The 27,862-nt window shown below is 38.1% G+C and overlaps 1 protein-coding gene and 1 non-coding gene across 2 annotated transcripts; both read right to left on the reverse strand.

Annotated features, from left to right (window-relative positions):
• Positions 1-511: 511 nt before the first annotated feature.
• On the reverse strand, positions 512-27,731 carry Abraxas2 (abraxas 2, BRISC complex subunit). Its single transcript, XM_027930353.2, has 9 exons — positions 27,633-27,731; positions 22,988-23,078; positions 18,848-18,884; positions 15,995-16,061; positions 9,085-9,275; positions 7,871-7,990; positions 6,732-6,816; positions 4,715-4,829; positions 512-2,696 (listed from the first exon to the last, which is right to left on the reverse strand). Exons 1-9 carry the CDS (start codon positions 27,729-27,731, stop codon positions 2,227-2,229), a joined length of 1,275 nt encoding a protein of 424 aa, XP_027786154.1. The 3' UTR covers positions 512-2,226.
• Positions 26,340-26,412, reverse strand: Trnaa-agc (transfer RNA alanine (anticodon AGC)). The gene has a single exon. It is a non-coding gene; the product is annotated as a tRNA-Ala (tRNA).
• Positions 27,732-27,862: the final 131 nt, after the last annotated feature.

Here is a 27,862-nt window from a genome sequence, read left to right on the forward strand (position 1 = left end):
TTGAACCCAAGGGCACGCAACCAATGAGCCATATCCCCAGCCCTTTTTTTATATTTTATTTAGAGACAGAGTCTAAGTTGTTTAGGGCCTCATTAAGTTGCAGATGCTGGCCTCCAACTTGTGATCCTTCTGCCTCAGCCGCTAATATATATAAACATTTTATTTTAGTAAATTGTGTTTTTGGATTTCTCCTGAAACCTGTCTGGCAAAAAGTCTCTATGGACATTGGAAATGAGTTTTAATAGTCTTTTAAAAACTCTACTATCTGGGGTGGGGTTGTGGTTCAGTGGTAGAGTGCTTGCCTAGCACACATGAGGCACTGGGTTAAATCCCCAGCATTGCATAAAAATACTAAATAAATAAAATAAAGGTATCGTGTTCATCTACCAAAAAAAGAAAAAAAATAAATAAAATAAAAGAAACAACCCTACTATCTACCATGAAATGCCAGAATGAGTCTACTGAGGCAAGACCTTGCTGGGTGCTGAGACAGACATTGAAACAATGGCACCATGATTAAATAAGTTTTTATTGTCACATTTAACTGCTTTGTCAGATATACAATGTAGATTTCAGTATGGCATAAAAAATAAAAATATTTTCCTGAATGTCAAAATCTGAACAGAGGAGATGGCAATGGCACTTGAAAATAAAAATGAAATTCATACTGGTGCTGAAGCCGCTAGTAGGTAGCTGATAAAAACAGGAACGCATTTGCAGATAAAATGATCTGCAACATTCCAAATCAAATGGCAGTGGCATAAGGCCAGCAAGACCAGGACAGCAGTTAAAATACAGACCCCACAGAGTGCACATCCAAAGAATGGCAGTTTCAGCATTTCATTTTAAAGTCCATATTCTATTGTCTAATTTAGTTTGAGAACCGGAGCTCAGTGAGTAAACACCTACCTTATAAAATGAAACTGTGCTCTTGGAATGGAATTTAAGCCTCTTTAACAATTTCCTTATTCTTACAGGTTTTAACTAGTCCAAGGTAAAGGCAGTTTAGCTCCCAGTATTAACTTCATGGGCTAAAGTCCTCATAAACAGTGGGTCCTGCCATTTCCAAACCAGGCGCCCAACATAACTCATGAATGTCTTAGTGGTTTCACACATTTTGGGCAAAACTAGAAAACAGGCAGTAATTAAATAAAAATATAAGTGCATCCCAACAGAGTTTTTCTACACACTCCACAATTATCCCCCAAATGGCAATTTAAAAAAAAAGTATGTTATTCAGATTTAAAACGAATCTTTATTTACCAAGATTCCCAGTTAATTAAATGTTTTTCCTGCACAAATAAAACTAACACTAGGATTTGTCAGAAGAGTTAAATGAGTTATATCTCTTACATATGAACTCAGCTAAATCCACTGTGTCTGGAATCTGTTAGTCATAAAACTCAGGTCTGGTACCCAACTCCTTTTTGTTATCCACTGCTGTTATCCACTTCTTCTAAGACTCCAGAACAGAGACCATAATGTGCTAGTGCAACACAGCAGTCACTGTCACCCACCAAAAAAAAAAAAAAAGTACTTATTTTATGACATACTTATTTGGATGATTACTTACTGGTAATTAGTATTTCTACTTTTTTTTTTTTTAAAGGCAACCATTTTAAGTGACAATACATATCAGGCTAGTAGAAAAAAGTTGAAACAAAGCCTTCTCTTTCAATCTCACAAAGTCATGCAGACAAGAGAAGGTATATGTGATTTGTTCCAATCAGGCTTCTTGGAATTAGCAAAATTTCTTTTCTGGCAAAGATGAATTTGGCTCATCATAGAAAGAAGTTCTTTGAAGGCTGCTGCTGCTAAACTTGTTTCCCTTTGAAAAAGTAAATTTCAAGGCATGATAGTGCAAGAGGTAAGTTTTTGATTTATTAGAACATTTATAGACTAAATTGTGCTTAGTCTCTAATTTCCAATTTAAAGAACAGAAACTATACTGATAAGTTTCGCTTTGCCTAAATTTACCAGTACATCCATGAATCGCACCAGAATTAGGACAATTTGATTATCTTAGTGATTCTGTCATGAAACCTGTGCACTGCATCAAAGGCGAGGACCACCAGCAGAGGCTCCTACAAGTTCTGCATTCGAGGACTCTCCTCTAGTGATCCACACCATCTGGGAAGGCCATTCTCCGCCCAGATGAAGTCCTCAACAAACTCTCAATAAGCAATTAAGAAAAACAGTGCTAAGTGGAGAGTTTCTTTTGTTTAGTTAAATCTGGGAGGTCTGAGTGTTCCTGGGATCCTCATTGGGATGTGTCATGGGTCGTGAATCCTTCGAATATGAGTATTCACTATTAGAGGGTTCTGTAGGGTCAATCAAATTTTCATAATCACTGTCATCTGATTCCTCACCACTGTCTCCAGTTGCTCTTTGGGAAGGAAGAAGGTCTGCGCCACTTCCAGGGTACTTCAGTCCGGCACTGGTGGAAGCATAATTAGAAGACCCCACGGCTTGAGGTCGAGGCATAAAGACACTCCTTTCCATGTGTGAATGGCTCAGAGTACTCTCTTGATTGTTTGGGTGAAAATCAGAATATGGGGGAGGAGGATCAGAGGGCTCCACATCTGCAAGTGCACTTCTACCTTCAGCTGCAAACCCAGAAGAGGGCATCCGAGGATTGAACGCAGGCTCCACACTCTCAGATGGCATCTGTCTGCTGAACATTGCCTGCTGCAGCCCTGGGTAAAAATAGGAAGAACATTCTAATACTTTCTATTATTTTCACAGCTTTTCATCAAGGCATTACACTGTCAGCCTGAATATTCTGGAAAATAGCAGTGAAGCAGCAAAATAGATTGTTACCACTATTTTTCAACTGCATAATGTTATAACTTATATGATACTTCTCTATACATTAACTCAGTTATGCCCCAAAACAATCTGAAGGGTCATCCTCTCGTTAGCATCATTGTCTCCACGAAGGCTGACAAATCTGACTGCAGTGGGTCTCTGAGACATAGAACACAGGCTTTCACTCCAGATCCTGTGCTGTTTCGGCCACTCGTTGCTCACTGTGTTCAAAACGTTGGGACTAAAGGAAGAAACCTAAACCATTTTCACTGCTTTTTCCAGGTCACATAAACATGGGACTTTTTCTTGATAGTCTCATTTCAAATACCATATTTTTATACAGTTACTTGGAACAATGCACTTACACAACTCCTTCATCTTACAAGTTCAAAAGTCCTAAGTTTAGGTGGCTGGTTTTCCAGGTCCTGAACCACAGTTTTACCAGTTTTAGGAATGCTCAAAAATGGCCCACATCTATCCACCTACAAGGTCTTTCAAAATTTTTTAGAGGGGGCTGGGGTTGTGGCTCAGTGGTGGAGCACTTGCCTAGCATGTGTGAGGCACAGGGTTCGTTTGATTCTCAGCACTGCATATAAGTAAGTAAAATAAAGGTCCATTTACAACTAAGAAATATTAAAAAAAAAAAAAAAATTTTTTTAGAGCCTGGGGGAGTAGCTCAGTGGTAGAATGCTTGCCTAATGTGTTGGTCCCTGGGTTCATCCCCAGAACTACCAAAATAACCCAAAACAAAACAAAGCAAAAAAATGTACCACACACACATAAATAAAAGAAATAAGATTATATATTATATATTGGATATTAACCCAAATTCACTTCAATAGCTGCATAATAATCCAACATCTATATGTAATCTTTAAAATTTTTAGTTTTCTAATAACTTGACAAATTTTAGCTGCATATAGCTATAAGGTACTATATATCTATATATTTATATATCTATATCTATCATATATGTATATATATAATATACCATAATTTATTCAACTATTTTGATATTGATTTATCTCCTCTAAATACCTGCCTGCATTTCTGATTATTTCTAGAAAAATTTAAGAGAAAGAATGTATCAGATATCCTTTTCTGGAAATACGTATTACATTTTAATTGGTTTACATATTTTTTTTACTAAATTAAAAAGTTTAGCCACAGACTTATCTCTTTTACACTTGATACTGTTTTATACTCGATACCATATTTTATAAATTTTATACTTATGCTCTTTTATACTTGATACCATACTTTATAAATTTTATGTATGAACATTAAATCTGGTGGTATCATAGTACCATGCTGCCATGATCAGATTCTTGAGCCTAACTTTCATTCTACCCACTGGTTCCTTAGCTTTAAGGTGTCCACTCATCCACAGTTACCAAAAATGCTGACAATGACCCTCTGAATCAAATACTGTGTCACAAAATTTTAGGTACGCTTTTATGTGGCTATAATGAGTTCAAGATGCTATCCCTACCTGCAGGATGCCAAGGTTAATTGAATAACACCATCACAGTCCCTGTACTAGATCACACTGGTGCACATTTGTTCACACATGACCATCCTTGGTCTTTTTCTTCCAGTTTCTGAGACTTGAGCCAGATGCTGTGAAAAAGAGCACTTCCCTCCAGAAAATCTGATGAGAAGGGAATGCCCTCCTCCAATGCACTGATCTGATGTGCAGCCTGCTGAGTGTAGGACTCACATCACTGAATGCATAACCCATATTTAAAACAACACATTTTCCTGATATTGAATGGTAAAAATTTTTTTTTATAACTTTATTTTATTTATTTATATGTGGTGCTGAGGACTGAACACCTGCAAGGCGAGTGCTCTACTGCTGAGCCATAACCCCAGCCCCTGAATGGTAAAATTAACAAGAACTTACTTCTTTCTTGTTCCTTTTCATTCTTCCTCTGAGTGATTTGTCTTCTTAATTTGTTCACTTCTGCCTGACAAGATTCAACAACTCGCTCACTCTTTTCTACATCTGCACACACTGCCTGAGAAAGTCACAAGAGAAAGGTTAACTTCAAACCCAGCAAGAGGCTGTCCATAAATTCAGCCTTGTTACAACCTTAGGAAGAGCCCAGGTCATTAGGAAGCAAACAAGTATGCAGAACAAGACTGTGAAGGCCCAAAAGATGAATGTTGTACTTATTTACTAATTTGAAGACCATTCTTGAAAAATATGAATAACATGGGAAAAATACAATATTTTCCCTTGATTAATCATTTTTATTAAAATGAAAATTTTTGGTACCAGTCTAATGTACAAAGGAAGAACAAAAGATAAGACAGAATGAGATGCTTTAAACTTTTATTTATAACCAATAATCAAGAATCAGATAAGACAGATTTATTTAACAGAAAATAATTATAATGAGGGAAAGCTGGAAAAAGTAAGTTTCCAAGTCAAGGTTTAATATTTGAGGCTGTGTCTATATATTTCACCATTAATAATCAGAATATTGGGAGCTATCAGTGTTTGCAGAGCTGGCCTTCCTCCATTAACAAGGAAATGGGTAACAGCTTTTTGAAGTCCTCTGGCCAGTGCTGATAGTCTGAAAAGGGCATGGTCATGGATTCAGGACAAAAGCTGTTTTCCACTGCACATTCCTTCCATAGCAGAAATACCAGAGACTTCTAGAAAGTAGGCCTGCCATGAGTAAGTATGCACAGTGTTCCCTCAGTGCAAGGGGCAGTGAGCAGAGAGGCTGAAAGAGGCTCCACACTCTCTGCCCAGGCTGCTCTCACTATGCTCTCCACTCCTTCAGATGCTGCCTCTGTCCCTCTCTATTCCTTGGAGGCTTCTTCTTAAAACTGGGCTTTCTCTAGGCCTAGGAGAGCTTTTTCAACTTTCCACTTCCCTTCTGGTCCTCAAGGCAAGTCCAAAGGTTCTTTTGTGATTAGGATTTTAGAGCAAACTACTCTTAAGAACACATTAGGGATGATGGAAAGAATGTGGGAAAGTACCACTAGCACCTAGCTCAGTTGGGATAATTCCACAAATATTTGTGGCATGAAGAAGTAGGAAGGAGGGCTGGGGATGTGGCTCAAGCGGTAGCACGCTCGCCTGGCATGCGTGCGGCCCAGGTTCGATCCTAAGCACCACATACAAAACAAAGACGTTGTGTCTGCCGAAAACTAAAAAATAAATATTAAAAAAATTCTCTTTCTCTCCCCCTCTCTCTTAAAAAAAGGGGGGGGGAGGACCCCACCCTTGAAAAAAAAAAAAAGAAGTAGGAATGACAGGCTCCACTGTGATCCTCCTACCAAATAGAGCAACGGGAAGCAGTGAGTGGACTAGAACCAAGGAAGGAAAGCTGTGTTGAATTACAGGTAGCTTCTAATGTTGTCTCTACTTAGAGCTTAAGTGATGGAGAAGGCTGTGTTCTTAGCAAACTTCTTTAAACTTGGGATATATTTTCCTAGGAAAAAAACACTATTATAGCCAGCTGTGCTGGTGCTCACCTGTAATCAAAGTGACTTGGGAGTCTGAAGCATGAGATCACATGTTTAAGGCCAGTCTGGGAAACTTAGCAAGACCCTGACTCAAAATAAAGATGGAAAGGGCTGGAGATGTAGCTCAGACATAGAGCACCCCTGGGTTCAACCCCGGTATCAAAACCAACCAACCCAGGATTACAAATGGGGTCACAAAGATTTAAAACAGAAGTATTGATAATGTACTTGAGTGTCTCCAGGTCAGGCACATGAGTGACGCAGGTTGTGGATAGTGGTGGGAGGAACCACTCTACAGATGGGATATTATTTTAGGAAAGCACATTCTCACTTATGAACCATAATTCATTTGTCAATTAGAACATAATGAAAAATTAATATACAATTAAAAAGCATTTGAGCAGTAAAAATAAGATGAAACTTGTAAATCCATCAGTTACCTGTACTTTCTCCTGAAGTGCATTATAAACCTGATAAATGGCCCTGATGTCTTTCATCACTCCATCCTTGTCAAAAAAGTCAGTACTAGAAAAGAGAAGAGATATGCCACAAAGTAACTAAAACTGCCATGAATCTGAAAGGCATTTCTACCATAATTTTTTTTTTTAAATAATTTTTCTTTTCTTTTCTTTTTTAATGTGGTGCTGGATATTGAACCCAGCTAGGCAAGTGCTCTACCACTGAGCCACAACCCCAGCCCCTAGCATAATTTATTAATTAAAATGCTGTGACAATGCCCATACTACTAGAACTACAGAAGAAAAATAAAAAGAACACAATAGCAAAACTAAATATAATAAAAGCTATACATTTTTCAGTGAAAACATTTAGGTTTTATTTTTAAAAATGTTTGTATACATATACACACATGCACACATTTAAAAAATATATATTTTAATTGTGCATTATAATTATATATGATAGTGCGATGTGTTGTTACATAGTCATACATGTATGTATTTCTCCTTTCCCTCCCCACCTTCCCATGGTTAGCATTTAGAACCTGAGAAACACACATACCCTATCCAAACTTTTGTATCAATCATTAAAAAAAATTGTCACAAATGATTTTTTTAAAAATACAGTAAACTTTTTTTTTTAACGTGGTATTACTTGTGAATTTATTATTATTCAATATTTCTGACATTGTTGGAAGATATAAATTTGTTTGGTCTATGTTAGTGGCATAGTTTGCTCACAAGAGGAGGGTATAAGCAAAATTTATAAAGAAATTTGGGACTATCCACTATGTTGATATGTGTGTGTGTGTGTGTGTGTGTGTGTGTGTGTCTGTCTGTCTATATGTGGTGCTGGGGATGAACCCAGGGCCTTGTGCATGTGAGGCAAACACTCTACCAACTGAGTTATATCCCCAGCCCAGTAAACTATCTTTTCAATAAGAATAAACTTTTGATAAATGGTGGTGGTGGCCTAGAGAATTACTTTTCTGCATTCTTCAATTTCAGTCATAACAAACTTGGTTTTATAGTTCTCTACACTTTTTTTAAAAATTATTAATAAAAGAATTATTGTTGATAAAACAACAGGAAAAAAACTCTCATTTTATCTTTCAACTTACCCATGTTCTTTAATAACTTTGGCATAACTCTGAGAAGTATTTGGCACTGAAGACACTTTGTACTCTTGTTGGCTAGTATTGCCTAGATTGGGAATAGCAAGTGATATTCTTTGATTATACCTATGGGGAAAATTGAGGAAAAAAAAAAAAAAGAAAGTGTTAAAAGTACACTCTTATTTTTTGAGACAGCTCTTGCTGTGTTGCCCAGGCTAATCTCAAACTCATAGGCTCAAATGATCCTCCTGACTGAGTTTCCCAAGTGCTAAGACTACAAGTATGAGCCACCTTGCCTAGATTTAAAAGAGCCATTTCAAGAATGGGCTTTCGGAGCAGAGGACATAGCTCAGTGGTAGAGTGCTTGCCTAGCATGTACAAGGCCCTGGGTCCTATCCCTAGCATCATATAAACAAAATACATATAACAAGATTGGGGCTTGGCAATAGGATTCTTAGTCTCTGACATTGGTAAACTAATGGAAGGTGTCAGGGGCACCTACTTCTATGGACAACTCAAGGAGGCATGAATTAGCAATTTTTCTCTTCCCTTAATGTAGAAACTCAACTACAAACTCCTTGAGGGCAGAGGTCATATCTTATATACCTTCTGCATCCCCATATCAACTGAAAAGTGCTAAAGAGATACCTATGAAATAATTAGGGAAATCTTGCAAATAGTTATTTCACAATGAATGATTATTTTCACTGATCTCAATTTAACTTACTCTACTATAAGGGACTTTCCAGAGAGAGAGCTTTCTGCAATTTACAGGCAAACATGATCATATAATTATATGTTTTTCTCACTTTAACAAGTTCACAATGCAAAACCCTCATTAACCAGTAGGTGGATCAATTTTACAATTTTGTCTTTGAAGTCTATGTTCTAAAATTACTTGAAGCAATAAAACTGCATTTTAACATAATGGATTATGGAGAAGCAAATGATGATTTATTTTTACTTCTGTAAGAATTTATGCATGATAAACATGTCTTGCTAATGTTTACTGATCCCAAACCACTTTAACTTACAGGAATAACTGACACGGAAAACAAACTTCTTTAACTACAAGGAGAACTAGTTAACAAGAATAATAAAAACTTTTCTTTAAAAATGCTGTAATATGCACTATAATGCACATTTTCAAAGTCATCAATCTCAATTATTGTGTCAACATCTTTCTCTTTATGTAAAGCTGGTGGGAAAATGTTCTTTACCTGCGATTTGGTCTGAAGAGAACATATTCTAAAGCATGAGTGGAATTGTTGGCAGTGGAGATGAAGCTAAAGAGAAGAAAGACGAGGTCAGGCACACCAAGGATGCGGGTAAGCTGTTTATGGATAACTTGTTCTCTGTATGACATCTGCTGCTGTGTGTTTCGCCGGAATCTGTACCACCCAATAACTTTCTGGAAAAAAAAAAAACAAAAGAATGTATTAAAAGTTACATGAAATCTTACAGATTTAATTTTATATTCCATATATAATTTGTGGCTTGTACACAAATGTTCAAACATTTATGTGTGATGGTCCCAAACTCAAAACAACCCAATTGTCCATCGACAAGTGAAAAGATAAACAAATTGTGGTATATTCACAATATTAATAATAATATTGGATCTACTACAATTTGTAGAATATCTTAATAATAAAAAGGAACAAACTACTGGCACCTACAACATGGATGAATCCCAAATTAATTACCCTGAGTGAAAAAAGCTAGGTCCAAAGTAAGTATATGAATCAGTTTTTAAAAATTATTTTTATTAATTTATTTTGGCATTAGGGATTGAATCTAGGGGTATTTTACCAATGAGCTACACCCTCAATCCTTTTTATTTCAAAACAGAGTTTCACTAAATTGCTGAGGCTGACCTGGAAGTTGTAATCCTTCTGCCTCAGCCTCCCAAAGAGCTGAGATTACTGGTATGCACCACTATACTCAGCAAAAAAGTCTATTATATAAAATTCCAGAAAATGAAAACTAATTCACAGTGACATAAAGTAGTTTGGTGGTTGACAAGGTTGGAGGTGGCCAGAGGTAAGAAAGAAAAATTAGAAAAGGGCATGAGAAAACTTGTAAAGGTGATGGGTATTTCACTATTAAATTAAGGTGATAGCTTCATGGGTGTGTACACATATCAGACTGACCAAACATATACTCTACAGATGTGATGTTTTCTGTATGCCAATTATACCCCAAAACCTATTTTAAAAGTTTACCTTTATCAGCTTTAACTATAACATAACTAAACCAGCTACATGAATTAAACTCTCAGAAGAATATGTCTCAGGATGTGACCTTCTGAATACCCAGAAGACAGACTCTAGAGACATCTGAGAGCATGTCAACATGTAGATTCCTGGGCCCACCCAAATCTGCAGAATCAGCCTCTTAGGATACAGCCAGGATTCTGAATTTCAGAGAAGTTCCTTGAGTTTTTCTTTTGCATACTGACATTTGAAAATCTCTGTTGTAGAAACAACTTAATCCTTTATTAGAACAACCATCTTCATAAAGCTTTGTGCTTTGAAATAAACTGACTAAACATTGTGTTTTAAGAAGCAAGGACGCATGTAATCCCAGCAGCTTGGGAGTCTGAGTCAGGAGGATCACGGGTTCAAAGCCAGTCTTAGTAAAAATGAGGTGCTATGCAACTCAGTGAGACCCTGTCTCTAAATAGAATACAAAATAGGGTTGGGGATGTGGCTCAATGGTCCAGCGCCCCTGAGTTCAATTCCTGGTACTCCTCACCCACACAAACACAAAAGTAAGGTAGAGGCTGGGCATGGTGGCGCACACCTATAATCCCAGAGGCTTGGGAGGCTGACGCAGCGAGACCCTATCTCTAAATAAAATATAAAAAAGGGCTGGGAATCTGGCTCAGTGGGTAAGCACTCTGGGTTCAATCCCTGGTTAAAAAAAAAAAAAAAAAAGTAGTAGTAAGGTAGTTTAAAACCATTAGTGTCATATTAAATTAATAGTAAATTTAAATCATATTCTGGCACCGTGTTCATATAAAGAAAGTAAACTAATTATTGCTGAATTCCTGTGCCAAATCTTCCTTTCTTTCCAGGTAAACTCTAAGAATTGTTTTCTCCAAAGTCATACAACTGAGTGACTGTCATGGTGTGGAACTTGGCTGCCTGTCTCCTGTTGTGCAAAACAGAGATTCAAATTCTGAGTTAGTTAACATGATGAAAAAGGTAAAAGTAGTTTTCTATTCAAGAAAAAGTGTATAGAAACCTATCTGTTGGCTAGAGCTATCAATGTACGAGAATATGGTACACTTCATTCCAACACTCAATCCTCTGTATTAACTGTTGGAACTAACTCCTCTGCAGGACTGGGGCATGACTCATATTGCCTCTGTCCCCCTGCAAAGACTAGCAGCATTCAGCACACTGGCTATTTTCACAAAATACTCACTGATAAACAGAACCTTGCAAGCGACTATAGGATAAGTAATAGTGCTTTTCAGTGATGCTGATTCTCACTGTTTTTATTTGTTTGTATTTTCTAAGAAGCAGGAACTTTATGTCAGTTATTGACTGATAGTAACCAATTGATCTGACATTTGCCAAAAGTTTTAAACTGATTGATTCTCCTGACATTCTGATCAATGAAGAATGAGCTGCCAAATTAATTTGTACTATTGGTATTTACAATTCTACCTCTTAGAGCTAACAGACAAACTAGTTGCAAGATCACTGAGAAACTAGGTCATTGTGTTAAAAAGCACCTCTTAGATGATGGTGAAGAATCACAGCTCTCTCTCCTTACATTTCATCTCGGCTGATGCTTCATAATCGCTTTTCCACACAGACTTTCTTCTTTCTTTTTGACATTCACTTACATTTTCTGGAGCCAAAGCAACTACCTCAATAAAAAGCACATTTACTGGCTTTAGCTTGTGCCATGTGGGTCATTAAGGATATTAGGATGGCTGTTATGCTTCTTGTTATTGATTTCAGAGTTGATGCTTTGGGAAGATAGAAGTCCTCCTTCTCCCTTGCCATTTGGCCTTCGCCTAAACCTGAAAGCCCATGGAAACTTCACAAACACAATATGGACTCTGACAAAATAGCAAATCAGCCCCTGACTATACTATCCCTACTGGGATATCTTAATGTCAACAATATTCACTTCTATCTCAACCCCAACATTCTAAATGCACCTTAGGAGGTAGTACACCACCCTTTTGAGGTAAAAGTATAACTCAGTGCCTTTTCTGGGGGAAAAATAATCCAAATTAGAATCAACTGTAAAGGTTTTTCTGTCATCTAAATATTATACATCAGTACTGCTTTTGAGCTAGAAATTTGAATTTTTGAAAAAAAAAATCCTTCTAGAAGTGGGGGATATAGCTCAGTTGGTAGAGTACTTGCCTAGCAAGCACAAGGCCCTGGGTTCAATCCCCTGCCAACAAACAAAAAACCCATTCCTTGTAGAGTTCTACAAGTAGCACAGGAAATACAATGAAATAAAACACAGTTCCTGCTCTCAACAAATTTCATGAAAAACAGAACAGAATTTCCAAGTAATGTAAGGAATGCAACAAACATATATTTTGCAAAGAAAACATTTATTTTAGCACAAAGTTCCATAAAATAAAATAAAAATAAAGCAGATCAACTTTCAACTTTAACTCTTGGTTCCAGGAAAAGCAGTCAATTACAATAACCAACGAATGGTCTACTGTGTCTCAAACCAGCAAATCCTATTTTATTCATTTATTTTGTAAATTTCGGGGGGGGGGTGTTACCAGGGATTGAATTCAGGGGCACTCAATCACTGAGCCACATCCCCAGCCCCATTTTTGTATTTTATTAGAGACGGGGTCTCACTGAGTTACTTAGTGTCTGGCTATTGCTGAGGCTGGCTTTTTTTTTTTTTTTTTTTTTTTTTAATTTTTTTGTAGTTGTACTTGGACAGCATGCCTTAATTTTTTTTTTTTTTTTTTTTTTTAATGTGGTGCTATGGATCAAACCCAGTGCCTCACACATGCAAGTGCTCTGCAACTGGCTATGAACTCAAGACCCATCCTGTCTCAGCCTCCCCAAGCTGCTGGGATTACAGGAGTGTGCCACTGCACCTGACCTTATTTTATAAATTTTAAGACAGGGTCTTGCCATATTGCTTAGGCTGGCCTTGAACTTCCGAATGTTTTGCCTCAGCTTCCTGAATTGATGGAATTACAGATGTGTGCCACTCCCCCTGCTTTAGCAAATCCTATTTCAAAAATCCCTAAATTAATTTGAAGTGTGTAACTTCCTTTACTGAAAAGATTAAACAGAGGAGTCCTTTTCTTTTTTCCAATTTATTTTCAATTATAAAATATAAGATCATTTAAAAAAAACCAAAGTTTCTCTTCATTAGAGGCATCTCTACCCTTTTCCCACTCTTCCTTTTCTAAGTTTGGCTGACTTTCTCCCAGATCTTTTTCTCTGTGTTTGAACTCTCACCTTAGACTTTTGTTTTTATATAAAATGGGCTCAAATTGTATTATAGCTTTTTCCTGGAGCTAGGATGTAAAGCACATGCTTAGCATGCACAAGGCCCTGGGTTTAATCTGCAGCTCCAAAACAAAAATAAAAATCACCCCAAAAATAAACAAATCACATTTTTTCACTTGACATAACTTAGAGATCATTCTGTGTCATTAAATGAAAACCTCCCTCATAGCTGAGTGTGATGGTGAATACTTGCAATACCCATAACTCACAAGGCTGAGGCAAGAGTATAAACTCAAGACCATCCTAAGCAATTTAGGGAGACTCTGTCTCAAAATAAAGTGAAAAAAGATGGGGATATACCTTAACAGTAGAGTGCTTGCGTAGCATGAACAGATTTTGGGTTTGATCTCTAGTACCACAAAACAAAAACAAAAAGACTCTCCCTTATTCTTTTTAATGGCTGCTTTGAATCCCATAATAAGGAGGTACCAACATAACTGACTTAATCATTCCAAACTGGTATATGTTCAGGTTGCTTTTAAAATCCTCACTATTTGGGGCTGGGATTGTGGCGAAGCCCTGGGTTCAATCCTCAGCACCACATAAAAATAATAAGTAAAACAAAGGTATTGTGTCCAACTACAACAAAAAAAATAAAATTATAAAAAAAAAAAAAAATCCTCACTATTCACCATTGAAGCAACAAACATCCTGTACCCCAGACCAAGAGAAGAGATTGTCTGGTTTACACCTTGGCTCCACCATTAACAACAAAATCACTTAACCCCGTTTGTCTCAGGTGTAAAATCCGCTTTACAGAGCTGCTGCAAGGATGAAGTGTGTCAATACATGAAGAGTGCATAGAATGTGACCCAGAACAGAGTTAAACTGTTTAAAAATGACAGCACTTTCCATCTTTGTGCTCAGATACACTAATTTTTTGCGGGGTGGGGTGGGGGCAGATTTCTAGAGTCGGGACTGTATAGTTAAAACTGTTATCATAAAATCGTCCTCCCATCATGTCAACTTACATTTACCAGCTGCTGCTTCCCCGTGTCCCTCACCTTTTCAGTACTGGCCATTATCAATCCTTTTACTCTCCTGCCAATCTGATGGGCAAAAAATGGCATCTCACCTGGTTCAATCTGTGTTTGCTGACTGAAGTGGAACATCTTTTCACTGACTTCTTGGCTGTCTGTAGATTTTTCTCTTTTGTGAATTTCCTATTCAATTTCTTTAGTCCTTTTTATCACTTAAAAATTTTTAAACTACTTAAAGCTCCAATAAGAATTTCTATGGAAAAAATTTTAATTTTAGAAAGCATAATAAAGGCTCACAATCTACCATATAAAAATGAAAGAGGAAGTAAAGTGGCATCTGAGAGATGAACTGCTGGGAGATTCCAGAATGTATGCCCCTGGGCATACCACTGAAAATGAGAGAGGCCCGAGGCTGCTCTAATACCCTTTGCTAGCTGGGCAGGCAGCGTGGTTGGACCACCAGGAGTGTACACCTCCTGCCATTTTTCCTGTCCTCAGACCTATATCTTTCCAAGTTTCCTATTCTTTCTTTTATTTTTCCCTGCTTTTCTTTCTTCCTTTACATGGTATAGAATGTACCCAGCAGTGGCACTAGGCTGCTGATGTGATATAATTGCACTTACTCCTGAAACCCTTCAACAAAAGCATATTGCTGGTTGGTGCACCTCAGTGCTTGCCTGGCCTATGCAAGGTCCTGGATTCCACCCCCAGTACCTCCCTCCAGCCCCATAAAAAAGGCATTTTGCTCTCTGTTTGACAAGCTAAGGGTTTTCACTGGTACTTTTTTTCCCCTCTAATTGTTTAATAACCAATCTGTTTTTTCTGAAATATCTCAAAGCAAAAAACTCATCAGACAATACTGCAGCAGTAAAATCTGGTTCATTTTCAGTTTTATTCAGACTTGCTTACCATATACAACCAGAACAGCACATGTGTATGTTGATGGAAATAATAAATACATGACTTTTGGAAAAACATCTGTGTTCAAATTTAAACATATCCAAAGATGTTTGATTGCAATTTACATTTTTTAAAAATAGTTTTTCTGATTACAAGACTGTATTAAGTATTTGCCAAATTATTTGTTAAATTATACAATAGAAAGAATGAATCACCAGAGTCAATTGAACTACTCTTTGTTATTTTTCTTTTGGTACTGGGGAATTGAACCCAGGGGAGCCTAACCACTGAGCCACATCCCCAGCCCTTTTAAAAATAATTTTAGAGACAGGGTTTTATTATGTTACTTAGGGCCTCACTAAGTTTCTGAGGCTGGCTTTGAACTCCAGATCCTTCTGCCTAAGCATCCCGAGCCGCTGGGATTACAGGCATGTGCCACCACACATGGCTAGATCAACTGAACTATTCTTAACTTTCCAGATTATAGTTCACTTTTTATTTCTGATTTTTACCTAATGGAATCATACTATAAACACTGAATTTTCTTCTATCAATATACTGTAACCATTGTTTTACATCCATAATCACAAATTACCTTTAGAATCTGCTTAAGGTGACAGAACTCTCATATCAGTGTTGACTCTTCACTGTTGCATTTTGTTTGTTTTTAAGTTTAGGTGTTAAGATAAAGAACTATTCCCATATCAGACTGGGCAACAAATAGAACATACCTTTCTCCGATCTTTAAGAATCCTGTCCAAACTCTCTTCATTAACTTTGCTTGCGTAGTCATAAAAACTATTTTTTTAAAAGAAGAAAAAAAATTATTAAAATTCCATAATACCATGACATGAACGTGCTTAGCTACAGATGTCTATGGGGCACCTAACTCTAATAAATATATAATTCCTTGCCTTCAAAGGTATACAAAGAGTGATAATCTGTCTAAATACTTCCCTAATACATAGTATTTTTTATATCAAAGACTACTCAAGAGTTTGCTACATTCTAAAGATATCACTTCCACATGTGGGAGGTGCTGAAAGCAAGTCAGTATAAAACATGAGGTTTCAAATGGCTGTGGCATCTTTTCTTCTTTTCTAAGTATCAATTATTTATGGAAAAAAAAGATAAGAATACTTCATTTGCTGAGACATGAAGATGGGGCTGAATGCTTCACGTCACAAAGCCACATGTTTTCTCATTTCATTTCTCATCATTCCTGCTTCAGTGCCGGGAGATATGAGTTCAGCTCAATAATTCAACAAACTTTATTCCCATTTTTGTAGATAAAGAGAGTGAAGTTGACTGATTTGCTCCAATCACAGAGCTAGTAGATGGAAGGGCTGGAATTTGAAGCCACACCTGGGTAGTGTCAATGTGCTCCCTTCCAAAATGACCAATGTGGGCCTGGGGTTCTAGGTCAGTGGTACAGCACTTGCCTAGCACAGAAGAGGCACTGGGTTCCATCCTCAGTACCACATAAAAATAAATAAATAAATAAAATAAAGGTACTATGTCCACCTATAACTAAAAAAAAAAAAAAAAAAAAGACCAACATGACCAGTTTCCTGTGGTGAGCAACCCAGGTGTACTGATGTGCCGGCCTTTTCTATTTCTGCTCATGGGTCTCTGCACACCATCGTCCTCCTCCCAAGCCATAAAGACAGGAAGAAGTTCAAGATATGGGAAAAACACTGACTCAGGAATCAGAAAACAGCAGCTCCAGCCCCAGTTTTGTTTCTCATTGTAGGATCTGGGACAAGTTACAGCCTATCTGGTCTCTAACTCTTTTTTTTTTTTTTAACAAGACAAAGAGTTTGAAAAAGACTGATGATTTCTATGGTTTCTTTCAGCTTTAAGAATGATGAATCTTGGGGCTGGGATTGTGGCTCAGTGGCAGAATGCTTGCCTCGTATGTATGAGGTACTGGGTTCCATTCTCAGCACCACATAAAAAAATAAATAAAAAATGATGAATCTCTGAATTAAACTCAGTCAAATCCTTGTTCTGGTTTTACTTTGCTTAGAGTGTTTTAAAGAATTTCTCAGAAAGGTGAGGCAGAAACTGCACAGAGTGGCATACATCTGTTATCCCAATGACTTGGGAGGCAGAAGGATTGCAAGTTTGAGGCCAGCCTCAGCAACTTAGTGAGACTCTCTTTTCAAAATAAGAAATAAAAAGGGCTGGACATGTAGCTTAGTGGAAAGCACCCCTGAGTATAATTCCTGGTACCAAAAAAAGCTCTGACAGGCCCAGATCAGATACTTCCACAGGCCAGAGAGAGGCAACATATGGGCTGGGCCTGAATGATTTCATTTGCTTTTTTTTTTTTTTTCAATGAACCCATGGTTGTTCATCTAGCTCCCTACACTTCTTTTACAATATGGGTGAATCTAAAAGAGGTGAGGTTCTTGGCTACTTTGAGGTTTTCTTTGTAGGTAGTCACCTTGCATGCTGATAATACTCTGAAACAATCCATGGGTAGGGGTATATATGTGTGGGGTGAACATGATACAAGTCCCCTGAGGTGCTTGGATATAAGGGATGCAGGGTGTGGTCAGGGTGAAAGCTGCAGGGAACACATATAGCAATCACCATAAAGAAGGGCCCTAGAGATAGAAAACGGAGGTGCTCACTGCATTCCATATGAGCAAATGGAAGAAGCACTGGCCTGGCTTCTGGGAAGCGGGAATCAGGCCTCAGGAAATTTAGAGAAACCCAAAGCTGAGATCATACCAGCCATCAGGTGGAAGGGTTTGGGCTGAGAAAGAAGACAGAGGCCTGGGTAGTGGTGTCGGAGAAATCCAATGTATGGAAAATACTGGACTTCCTCTTTCTCATCCTTTTCCTCCATATAGCTCACTGCTGTTTGCTTTCTCCGTTTTGATTGTTTCTCTTCCCATTTTTTTTCTATTTTTGTCCTTTAGTTGGTTACAATATGGAACTGGCAATATATTAACTTAAATGAACAGAAAAAGAAAGTTTTATGTTTCCTTTCCCTTTTTTTAAAATTGTAGATAGACACAATACTTTTATTTATTTTTATATGGTGCTGAGGATCGAACTCAGTGCCTCACACGTGCTAGGCAAGTGCTCTGCAACTGAGCCATAATCCCAGCCCTCCTTGCTCTTTTTTTTGAGATGGGTCTTGCTATGTTGCCCAGGTTTGTTCTAAACCCCTAGGCTGAGGCAATTTTCCTATCTCAGCTTCAAAGTAGCCAGGACTCCAGTGCATGCCATTGTGTCCAGCTCCTTTCCTTAGATTTTTAAGTTGACCACTGAACATTTTTAATTTCTCTCAGCTCATTCACTTGTTTTTAATCAATCCTTTTAATGAGTGCTAAACTCTTCTTAAAGAAGGATGTGGCCACTAGGTGGGTACCACTTGTAATTCCAGCAACTCTGTAGGCTGAGGCAAGATCACAAGTTCAAGGCCAATCTGAGCAACTTAGTGAGACACTGTGTCAAAAATAAAAACGGTTGGGGATATGACTTAGTGGTTAAGCACCCCTGGGTTCAATCCCTGGTACCCAAAATATTAAAATTGAAATTAAAAAAAAAAAAAGGAGGACATGGCTTACCTAAAAAGTTTTGAACAAGGCTGATGGTTATGGATTTCTGTAATCAGAAAGAGGAATACATTTCAGTTGATCATGTAAGACACAGGCAGCTATCAAATAGCTCAGGATTTTTTAAACTAAAAAATCTCAGACAATAAAAAGACAGTCTTCCTCTCACAAACAGGTGCTGTGTATATACTAGGAAAGGCAGTGTGGCTTCTGAGCAGTTATACCCAGAGACACATTCTCAAACAAAGTAGACTGGAGAATGAAAGTTCTGTTTTCCTTTGTCCGCATATGATGAGCACACATCTGAAAGCTCTTATTCAGGAACTCACAGCTATTGTGTGCCTTATTCAATCTTACCTATTTAAACAAAGAATCACAGGAAAAAGTAACCACTGACTGGAAGCATTTAATCAAATTAGATAAAAGCTTTGAGGACAGCTTAGGGAGAGAAGGGCCTTAATCATTCTACCATTAATAATCAACTAAAAACTCATGACAACTTGGGCCAGGTGTTTTGAAGGGGAAGGAATTCTGGAAGTCTACTAACCCTTTCAAAGCGGTCATTGCTGAGAGTGATGGTCATTTATAAGGCAGATTCTAACAACTTCTAAAAAGCTGCTATGAGTCAGCAGAGTGAACATTTCTCCAAGCTCCTCAGGGGGCTTAGGAGCTGGGTTTCCTAAGATTGTGAGACTCACTGACCATTCAATTCTATCACATACTCTTAGACAATTAATCATCTGCTGTTTAAGAAGCCACAGCCTCAGTTTAGGGAGCAACTTTACCTGACTACAAATGAAACTACAGCCTTTAAGGCCTTAAAAACAAGTAGTTTCTGTACTTGAGTTAATGCTGCCAAAACTCATGCATAAATGCAAAACTTCCACAGGAAAGAAGGTAATTAATTTGTTTATTTATGGTGTTGATATAGTGATGCAAATAAGAAAACCTCATCTAGAAGTATTTAACCTGTTCCATCACTAACTGATCCAGCACACCACTGTAGTTTATTTCAGAGATACCGTTAGAGATGCAGAACATTTGTAGCAAAAATCTTACTTAGAGTTCATGGAAAAGAAAAACCTATCTTCTGCTTTAAAGAAAGAAGATTTTGTTTAATAAAATCCCTGGAGTAAGTTCTGAACTCTGAATGCACACTCCTGTCAAGCCGCCCCAGCAGTTTCCTTCATAATTTACAACTCAGATTAGAAACACACGCTCCAAGGCTAGGGACAGCTCAGTGGTAGAGTGCTTGCCCAGCTCTAGATAGATACCATGTGGTATTTGCTGCAGGAAATTAAAGCTTTCTTAAGATTTTGTGTAACAATAAGCACTTCATGGGGAAAAAACAGGGTGTTGATCTCAAACTCCACAAAGCTATAGAATGAAACAAAGTTAGGGGACATGTTAAGTGACAGGTGGACCTTGGAAAGCAGGCAAAGGCTGGGCAGCTTTGCTTGGGACTTCCAGTTTTCCATACCTCAACAGCAAATCCACACAGGAGATGACTCTTCCTGTACCATGAAGATCCTGTTAAAACTTCTCACTAGGTGCTACATTATTCTTGTTTTTCTTCCTGGTTGCTGAGTTGAACACTTCCTCATCTTCCCCCTTCTATTACTGTTGATGAGTTTTGCTAATAGCTATCCTCACTACCTGAGGACATTTTTCTGTTCCTGCCTCCTCCCTACCATTCCTATGGTAAACAGCTCTGATTGAAATGAATTAGTACAACTTCTTAAATGAGTATGTATTCAAAATGAGATGCAGTCATTCTATGTTCAAAATGTGATATTCTATATAAAATCCTCCTTATTGCAAAGGGTAAGGTAAAAGGTGCCTGTAATTGGATTTAGACATTTTCAATAAGCAACAAATCTGACCAATTTATTTTACTTAAAACACCTTATCCTGGAAGGCCATCTATACTAGAAAATATCCTGATCCTAGTAGGGAATACTACCATGACACTCAACCTCATGTTTGAACTTTCAAACAGGTTTTCTAGCATCCTTGGTTTACATTTTCAAATATTTATTTATTTTTAGAAGAAAAACATCAAAATAGTAACAATACATTTAATATATTAGCAAACAATCTGTCCATGAGATCTAGAATTGTTTTAATTAATAAACTGAATATAGCTAATAATTAAATATTATACAGCTAAAAAATGGTTGTCTTGGCACTTTATTAACTGAAACGCTTTACTGATGGGTATTTCTCTCTATGATACCAGGGAAGTTGGTCAAGAACCAGAAAGTTGGGCTGGGGTTGTGGCTCAGTGGTAGACTGCTTGCCTAGCACGTGTGAAGCACTGGGTTTGATCCTCAGCATCACATAAAAATAAATAAAGTGAAAGTTAAAAAAAAAAAAAAGAAGAAGAAGAAGAACCAGAAAGTTTACAAAGTATCAGAATATTTTTTAAATTTTTAACATTTATATTTTTTTTAGTTTTTGGCGGACACATCTTTGTTTGTATGTGGTGCTGAGGATCAAACCCGGGCCGCACACATGCCAGGCGAGCACGATACCTCGTGAGCCACACCCCCAGCCCCAAAGTATGAGAATATTATCCTACATAGAATTTTAATTATTTGGATGGAAAATTTTTAATTACCATTTTGTTTCTTTAAAAATAAATAGCTAGAGGGGCTAGGGCTGAGGCTCAGTAGTAGCATACTTGCCTGGCATGTGTGGGGCACTGGGTTTGATTCTCAGCACCACGTATAAATAGGTAAAATGAAGGTCTATCAACAACTAAAAAAATTAATATAAATAAATAAATAAATAGACTATTCATCAGGAATGTGATTTTGCTGTTAGTTAACTATATCTGGCAATTTAACTTTCATTTTCCAGATTAATTTTGAAAACCCATATGGAAATAATAAATCACTACGTAGATGGTCTATAAAACAAAATTCTGTTTTAGAATTTTAAAGAATTAAGCAAAACAAAAACAAAATCCCTCAATGAAAGATTGACTATACTCTGTACATATAACAAGTATTTTCTTAGCAGGGCAGTGTTGTGGTGAGTGGCATTTTACAATTGTGACTTAGAGTCAGTTCAGGCACTTGGTTTTCCCCATTTCTAACCCCAGCTCAATCCTCACTCTTGCCTCACAATCCATGCACTAGAAGGCTATCAGAACAGATCTAAAACTGATGATTTGGTCCCAATGTGACGTAGCCCACCAGTAGTATTTCAAACCACAAATCACTCATCTTCAAATATCCTGTTTTAGTCACACAGAAACAGGTCAGATGTCATGTGTGTTTTATTCTTCCTTGCTGGGCTCCCCTAAAGGTACAGCCCACTGGCCCTAACTTCACCTCCTTCAAGATGTTCTTAATGATTTCCCCACTAGCAGTTTTTCTCTCAACTTCAGACACTTATGGGGTTTTGTGTCTTACAGAGTTTATCTTGCACTGTCAGGTACTTCTGTGTACTCCCCACAGTTCTGGAAGGCAGGGCTGAATCTGGGTATTCCTTTCAGTGCCTAGCACAAGCCTCACACATGGAAGTTCTTTATTAAGTGTCTGCTGAAAATGAAGGTACCCCTTGCTTTGCTCTGTGTATAAGGATGTGCTGCTTAATGATCTGCTCGAAGTATATTTGAAAGGACCACAATTTCTATCTATCAAAAAGAAACTGATTTGAGAGGAGAGTGGGTGCATTTGTTAACACTCCCTCCTCTTCCCCAGCAACCTTCCCCAAAAGGGACTCTTGAGTGTGTCCCTCAGAAGACTGTGCAAATGGAGCAAACATCTCTTGTAAACAAGTGTGAAAGTCAGATCCTCTTAGGAAGGATCAACATAACACATCCATTCGTTATAATATGAGGTGACACTGGCAATGGGGAGAGCCTAAAGGACAAACTTGAGGTTCACTGTGATTTTGAAGAGACTATCAAGAGGTCACATAATGATTCAGTAAAAGATCAGTTGGTGAGTAAAGATAGTTCTATAGGAAACCTACACTTAAGTTATACACTGTAAGCTTACAGTAACATAAAATATACCACTAAGGCTAATACTTTTATTTTTTTATGTATTCTTTTAATATTTGAGATTAAAATCAGTTTTTAAGAGCCAAAGAACAAAACAACAGTAGGATATTTCTAAGGTCGGTGATAAATTTACTTACCGATTACTTGCAGAAATTCTGTGTTGCTGATTTGTGAGTCACTGATGCTAAAGGTTTCCTCTTGTCTTACCTCTCCCAGCAGAAATCCTTCCTAAAAGAGACAAAAGAAAACAGTCACAGGCTAAATACTGATTTTTTTACTAAAATTAGGAATTTAGGATATATAATTTTATAATAATTTCATCAATAATTCAAATAAGCTTGCCATGTAAACTACTAGTTATAAACCAATGAGTAAACTAGAGCAATCAAAGTATATATATTAATGAGATTATATGAACAAAGGATTCATAACAAGATAAAATCTAATTTTAATACCTGAAATCTTCTCTGTTATTTTTTTGGGGGGGGAATTTATCACCTAAATCCTACTACTAAGTCTCACAAACAATGTCAGAAAAGCTTAGGAAGCGGAACTATCTAAAGGTTGTTTTCTTGAAACATTATAAAATTTACTACATTGCTTTAAAACCCTTGCTAATGATTAAAAGACAAATAAGTTAATACAAGCTGAGCGCAGTAGTGAATGCCTGTACTCCTAGCTACTCAGGAGATTGAGGCAGGAGGATTGCAAGTTCGAGGTCAGCCTAGGCAACTATAGTAAGACCCTATTCAAAGTAAATTTTAAAAAGGTTGGGGGTGTAGCTCAATAGTACAGAACCCCTGGGTTCCATCCCCAGTGGCAGGGGGAACTGAGGGAGGTTGGGGGAGAGTTCATATAATGGAAATTAAGTGCGCTTAAATAGGCTGGCATAAGAAATTGAAATTTCAGTAAATAAACTCATACAATTCACATGAAAGAGTTTTGAAAATAAGTGCATAATTTATGTATATATTTGGAGAATGCCCATCACCACAACTGAACTGGATTACTACTGTCCTAGTACTTGTTGCACAAGAACAAGCACAGTTGGAGAAGATACACCTTACATCTCAGAATATTCTAACTTCCCATAGAAAGGAAGAACTGATCAGCTGTCCTGGCATCTCTCTCCCCAGATACTGCCATGGCTTCCCCCCTTCCTTCATTCAGGTCTTTACCCAAATGGCATCTCATCAGATATGCTTTGTCCAAACACACAAGGGAAACAGCATCTGTCCCCTTACCCTGCATGCTTTTTCTCACTATCTGAGCTGGGGCTGTAGCTCAGTGGTAGAGTGCTTACTTAGCATGTTCCATCCAGGATGAAAAAAAGAAAGAAATCTTCTGCCATATTAGATATTTATAGAAATAAATAAATGCCTTTCCCTGTTAAAAATATAAGCTCCATAAGAGCAAGTATTTTGTGCTTGTTTACTGCTAAATCACCACATTACAATGCCTAACAACTAGTAAGTGCTCAACAAAAACTAGTTGAATCAATGTATCCTTGTACTATATTCTCTTCAATTCTAGATTGATCCATGAAATCAATTGCAGAGGCTTCCTAGTTTTTTTCCAGCAGGAAGTGCAACTCTGTGGGAATGAGAGGAAAGAGATGTTTTACAGCCTTACTTTTTATTTGATTTGGGGAGGGGGATATTCTAAAATCCCAAATTATCACATATAGAGCATTTCTTTATTTTTTTTTAAATAGCTATTTTAGATGTTGATGGATCTTTATTTTATTCATCTATTTAAATGAGGTACTGAGAATCGAACCCAGGGCCTCATACATGCTAGGCAAGTGCTCTACCACTGAGCTACAACTCCGGCCCCCAGAGCATTTCTGAAATTTGAGTGATAACTGGATTTCTTTAAAAAAAAAAAAAAAAAAAAAATCCTCTCAGACCCATGTCCACGACTATCAGTTTGAGAAACACCAACTAAATAAGCTTGCCTTACCCTATGAAGTCTTTCAATTTTGAGTTCCCACTACAAAAAGCTTCACCTTGTAACAAGCAAAAAAAAATTTTAATTGAAGTGAAAAAAAAATCAACTTAATCTTCCCTAAAACTTCATACTTTAAGAACACAGCTAGATTCCTAGATTTCTACAGTCCTGGGCTCCCAAATTTAGCAAAAAAGATATAGGACATCCAGTTAAATTTGAATTTCAGATAAATAGCAAATAATGTTTAGAATACAGGTAATCTAAGTATTACATAAAATTTACTTCTTGTTTATCTGAAATTCAAATTTAACTTGCTGTTTTGCCTTTTTGTTTTGTTTTGATGGTATTGGGGGTTGAATCAAAGGGTGTTTTATCACTGAACCATACTTTCAACTCTTTTCATTTTGAGACAGTCTCACTAAGCTGCGCAGCCTGGCCTCAAATTTGTGATGCTCCTGCCTCAGTCCCCCAGATAGCTGGGATTACATGCATGTGCCACCATGTCTGGTCTTGGAGTCCTGCTCTTTTTTCTGGCAATGATAATGGTCCTCAGTATAAGAAACAGTTACATAAATTAATAGTGACATCAAAATGTTCTAAAGTCAAGTGTGACTGGTCTGGACTATCTCATTATTATTTTATGGTAGGAACAGACAAACTACAGTGGGAGATAAATCCACCCCAATATCTGTTAATATACTGCAAGATAAATATGGTTTGTAAATTTTTAAATAATTGGAAAAATAAAAATAGGAATGATGTTCATGAACTGTTATATGATGTTACATGAAATTCTTGCCGGACATGGTGGCACATGCCTATAATCCCAGAGACTCAGGAGGCTGAGGCAGGAGGATAGAGAGTTGAAAGCCTCAGCAAAAAGCGAGGTGCTAAGCAACTCAGTGAGAACCTGTCTCTAAAGAAAATACAAAATAGGGCTGGGGATGTGGCTCAGTGGCTGAATGCCCCAGAGTTCAATCCCTGGTACACCCTCCCTCCCCTTTGTAGACACTGAAATTAGGGTACACCCCTAATTTCAGTGTCTACAAAGCTTTATTGCAACACAGTCATCCTCATTTATTTACTCCTATGGCCATTTTCTCCCTGTAACAGCAGAGATGAGTAGTTGCTACAAAAAACATATGGCTCTCAAATATTTAAAAAATTACTAATTTTTTCACTATTTAGCACTTTATGGTAAAAAATTTGCTAACCCTAGCTCTACAGAGTAATGTATAGTTTTAAATTAATTTCTTGCCTGGATAAACAAGTATGCATTTTGAAAGTAAACTCTCTTTTATTTCAACTTTAAAAGCTAAATTACTTTCAAGCATTCCACATACATAATGGTGGCAAGGCTAATATAAACAGGCATGGCCATATAAAACACAACTAGTACTGGTGAAAATTTCCATGAAGTCTAGCACCATGCCTGGCACAGAGTAGATATTAAGGTAACAGCTCCTAAATCAAACTAATAATGGTTTAAGCATAATGACCATCTTACCACACTTTATAGAAAAACTCCATTTTCCTTTTTGGTGGTGCTGGGGATTGAACCCAGGGTCTTGTGCATGCTAAGCAAGCACTCTGCCAACTGAGCTACATCCCCAACCCAAAACTCCATTTTTCAACAGATAGCTGCTTATTCTTACAATAAACTTGAATCCATCACTGAACCCATTTTTAATAGTCTATGTCAGTAGGAGTACTACAAATCACATTCATATTGAACTGCATTACATTATTAAATAGTTGGCTACAGTACCAGAGGCCAGTGTACAAAAGGAAAAACCTTATGTTGTATATATTCCTATCGTTAATCTCTACCAGTATTGAATTGATGAAACAGTACAGTAACTTAATTCCATTCAATTTACAAATGGAACGACTTGTGAAATTAGTTTTTATTAATGGAAGGTAAGACTGCTGACGTCAAGCTAAATCCAGTTCATCCTGAGAGGTATCATTTTGCTTTGTAATGACAACCACAAAAACCCCACACACTTATTTAATGAATTTGAATCATTCATGTTAACATCACTTAAAATAATCCTCAAATTTGGTGGGCAAATTAAACACCTCCTGTAAGAGAAAAATTATCTAGTTTTCACGAAGAATTTCAAACCAAAGGCCCATGACATTAAAGGGCAATTCAAAAAATAAATTCACTGAAACAGGCTCTGCTCCCGCTGTGGGCTACAAAACCTAAGCATTCCGGATCACTCATACCAGGGCCTGTCACTTCCCTATTTCACTGGGACTAGTTCCGCGGTCTTGGAACATTCAACAAGGAACTAAACATGCAACTTCAAGGAAATGCAAACAGACCTGCATTTAACATTTTTTGTTTACATTATCCATTTTCCACAGGAGTGAAGAAAACACACAATCGTGTCTAGCAAGTTTGAACAGTGACAGCCGTGGTTTCACTCGTGGTACCTCACGACAACCTGTTAAGACTGCCGGGTGGAGCTCAGTGCCTCTCACCCCAGACTAAAAGCCTGGTCTCTCGACTGCTTCCCGACCCCGGGGCCCCTCTAAGTATGGAAGCCTGACTCAGGGCGGGGCAGGCACTCAGTTTCCACCAGGCGACTCCTGACATGCGGGGGACCGGGTGCGACAGGTTTGCTGGACCCGGGACGCCGAGTGCAGGGGCCCATCAGAGGCAAAGGAGCTAGCCGGGGGCTAGGGCCGCTGGGTCACCAGCCCTCGGGCCGGCCCCGGAGCCCGGCGGGTAAGGCGCAAACAGTCCCGGTTTGGCCGCGGGCGCTGGTCCGAGAAGGAGGCCGAAGTCCCCCCAGCGGCCGCGGCACGGGGCCCGGCACCTACGTGGTCCGCGTTGCTGTTGGCGCTGTGGAAACACACAGCGCTGAAGGTGTAGCCCGAAATGGAAGCCGCCATGATGGAAATCTCCAACTCCCCCATCATGCCCCGCGAGGGCGCACAGCCTTCCGGCCGCCCAGCCCCTGGGAATCCTGGGAAATGCAGGCGGCTGGGGGGTCGGGGGCGGGTCGGGGGCGGGTCGGGGGCGGGTCGGGGGCGGGTCGGGGGCGGGCCCG

This window comes from Marmota flaviventris, chromosome 4 (genome assembly GCF_047511675.1).
Source record: "Marmota flaviventris isolate mMarFla1 chromosome 4, mMarFla1.hap1, whole genome shotgun sequence".
NCBI classification, from domain to species: Eukaryota; Metazoa; Chordata; class Mammalia; order Rodentia; family Sciuridae; genus Marmota; species Marmota flaviventris.

Bases quoted from the DNA above. Each gene is read 5' to 3' on its own strand.
- Abraxas2 (XM_027930353.2), bottom strand. From the start codon at position 27,731: ATGATGGGGGAGTTGGAGATTTCCATCATGGCGGCTTCCATTTCGGGC. The intron at 6,817-7,870 runs GTAAGTTGAAAG...TCTCTTTTCTAG, and splicing joins AAAGTTATTAAAGAACATGG to TACTGACTTTTTTGACAAGG. The intron at 4,830-6,731 runs GTAACTGATGGA...TGACTTTCTCAG, and splicing joins CACTTCAGGAGAAAGTACAG to GCAGTGTGTGCAGATGTAGA.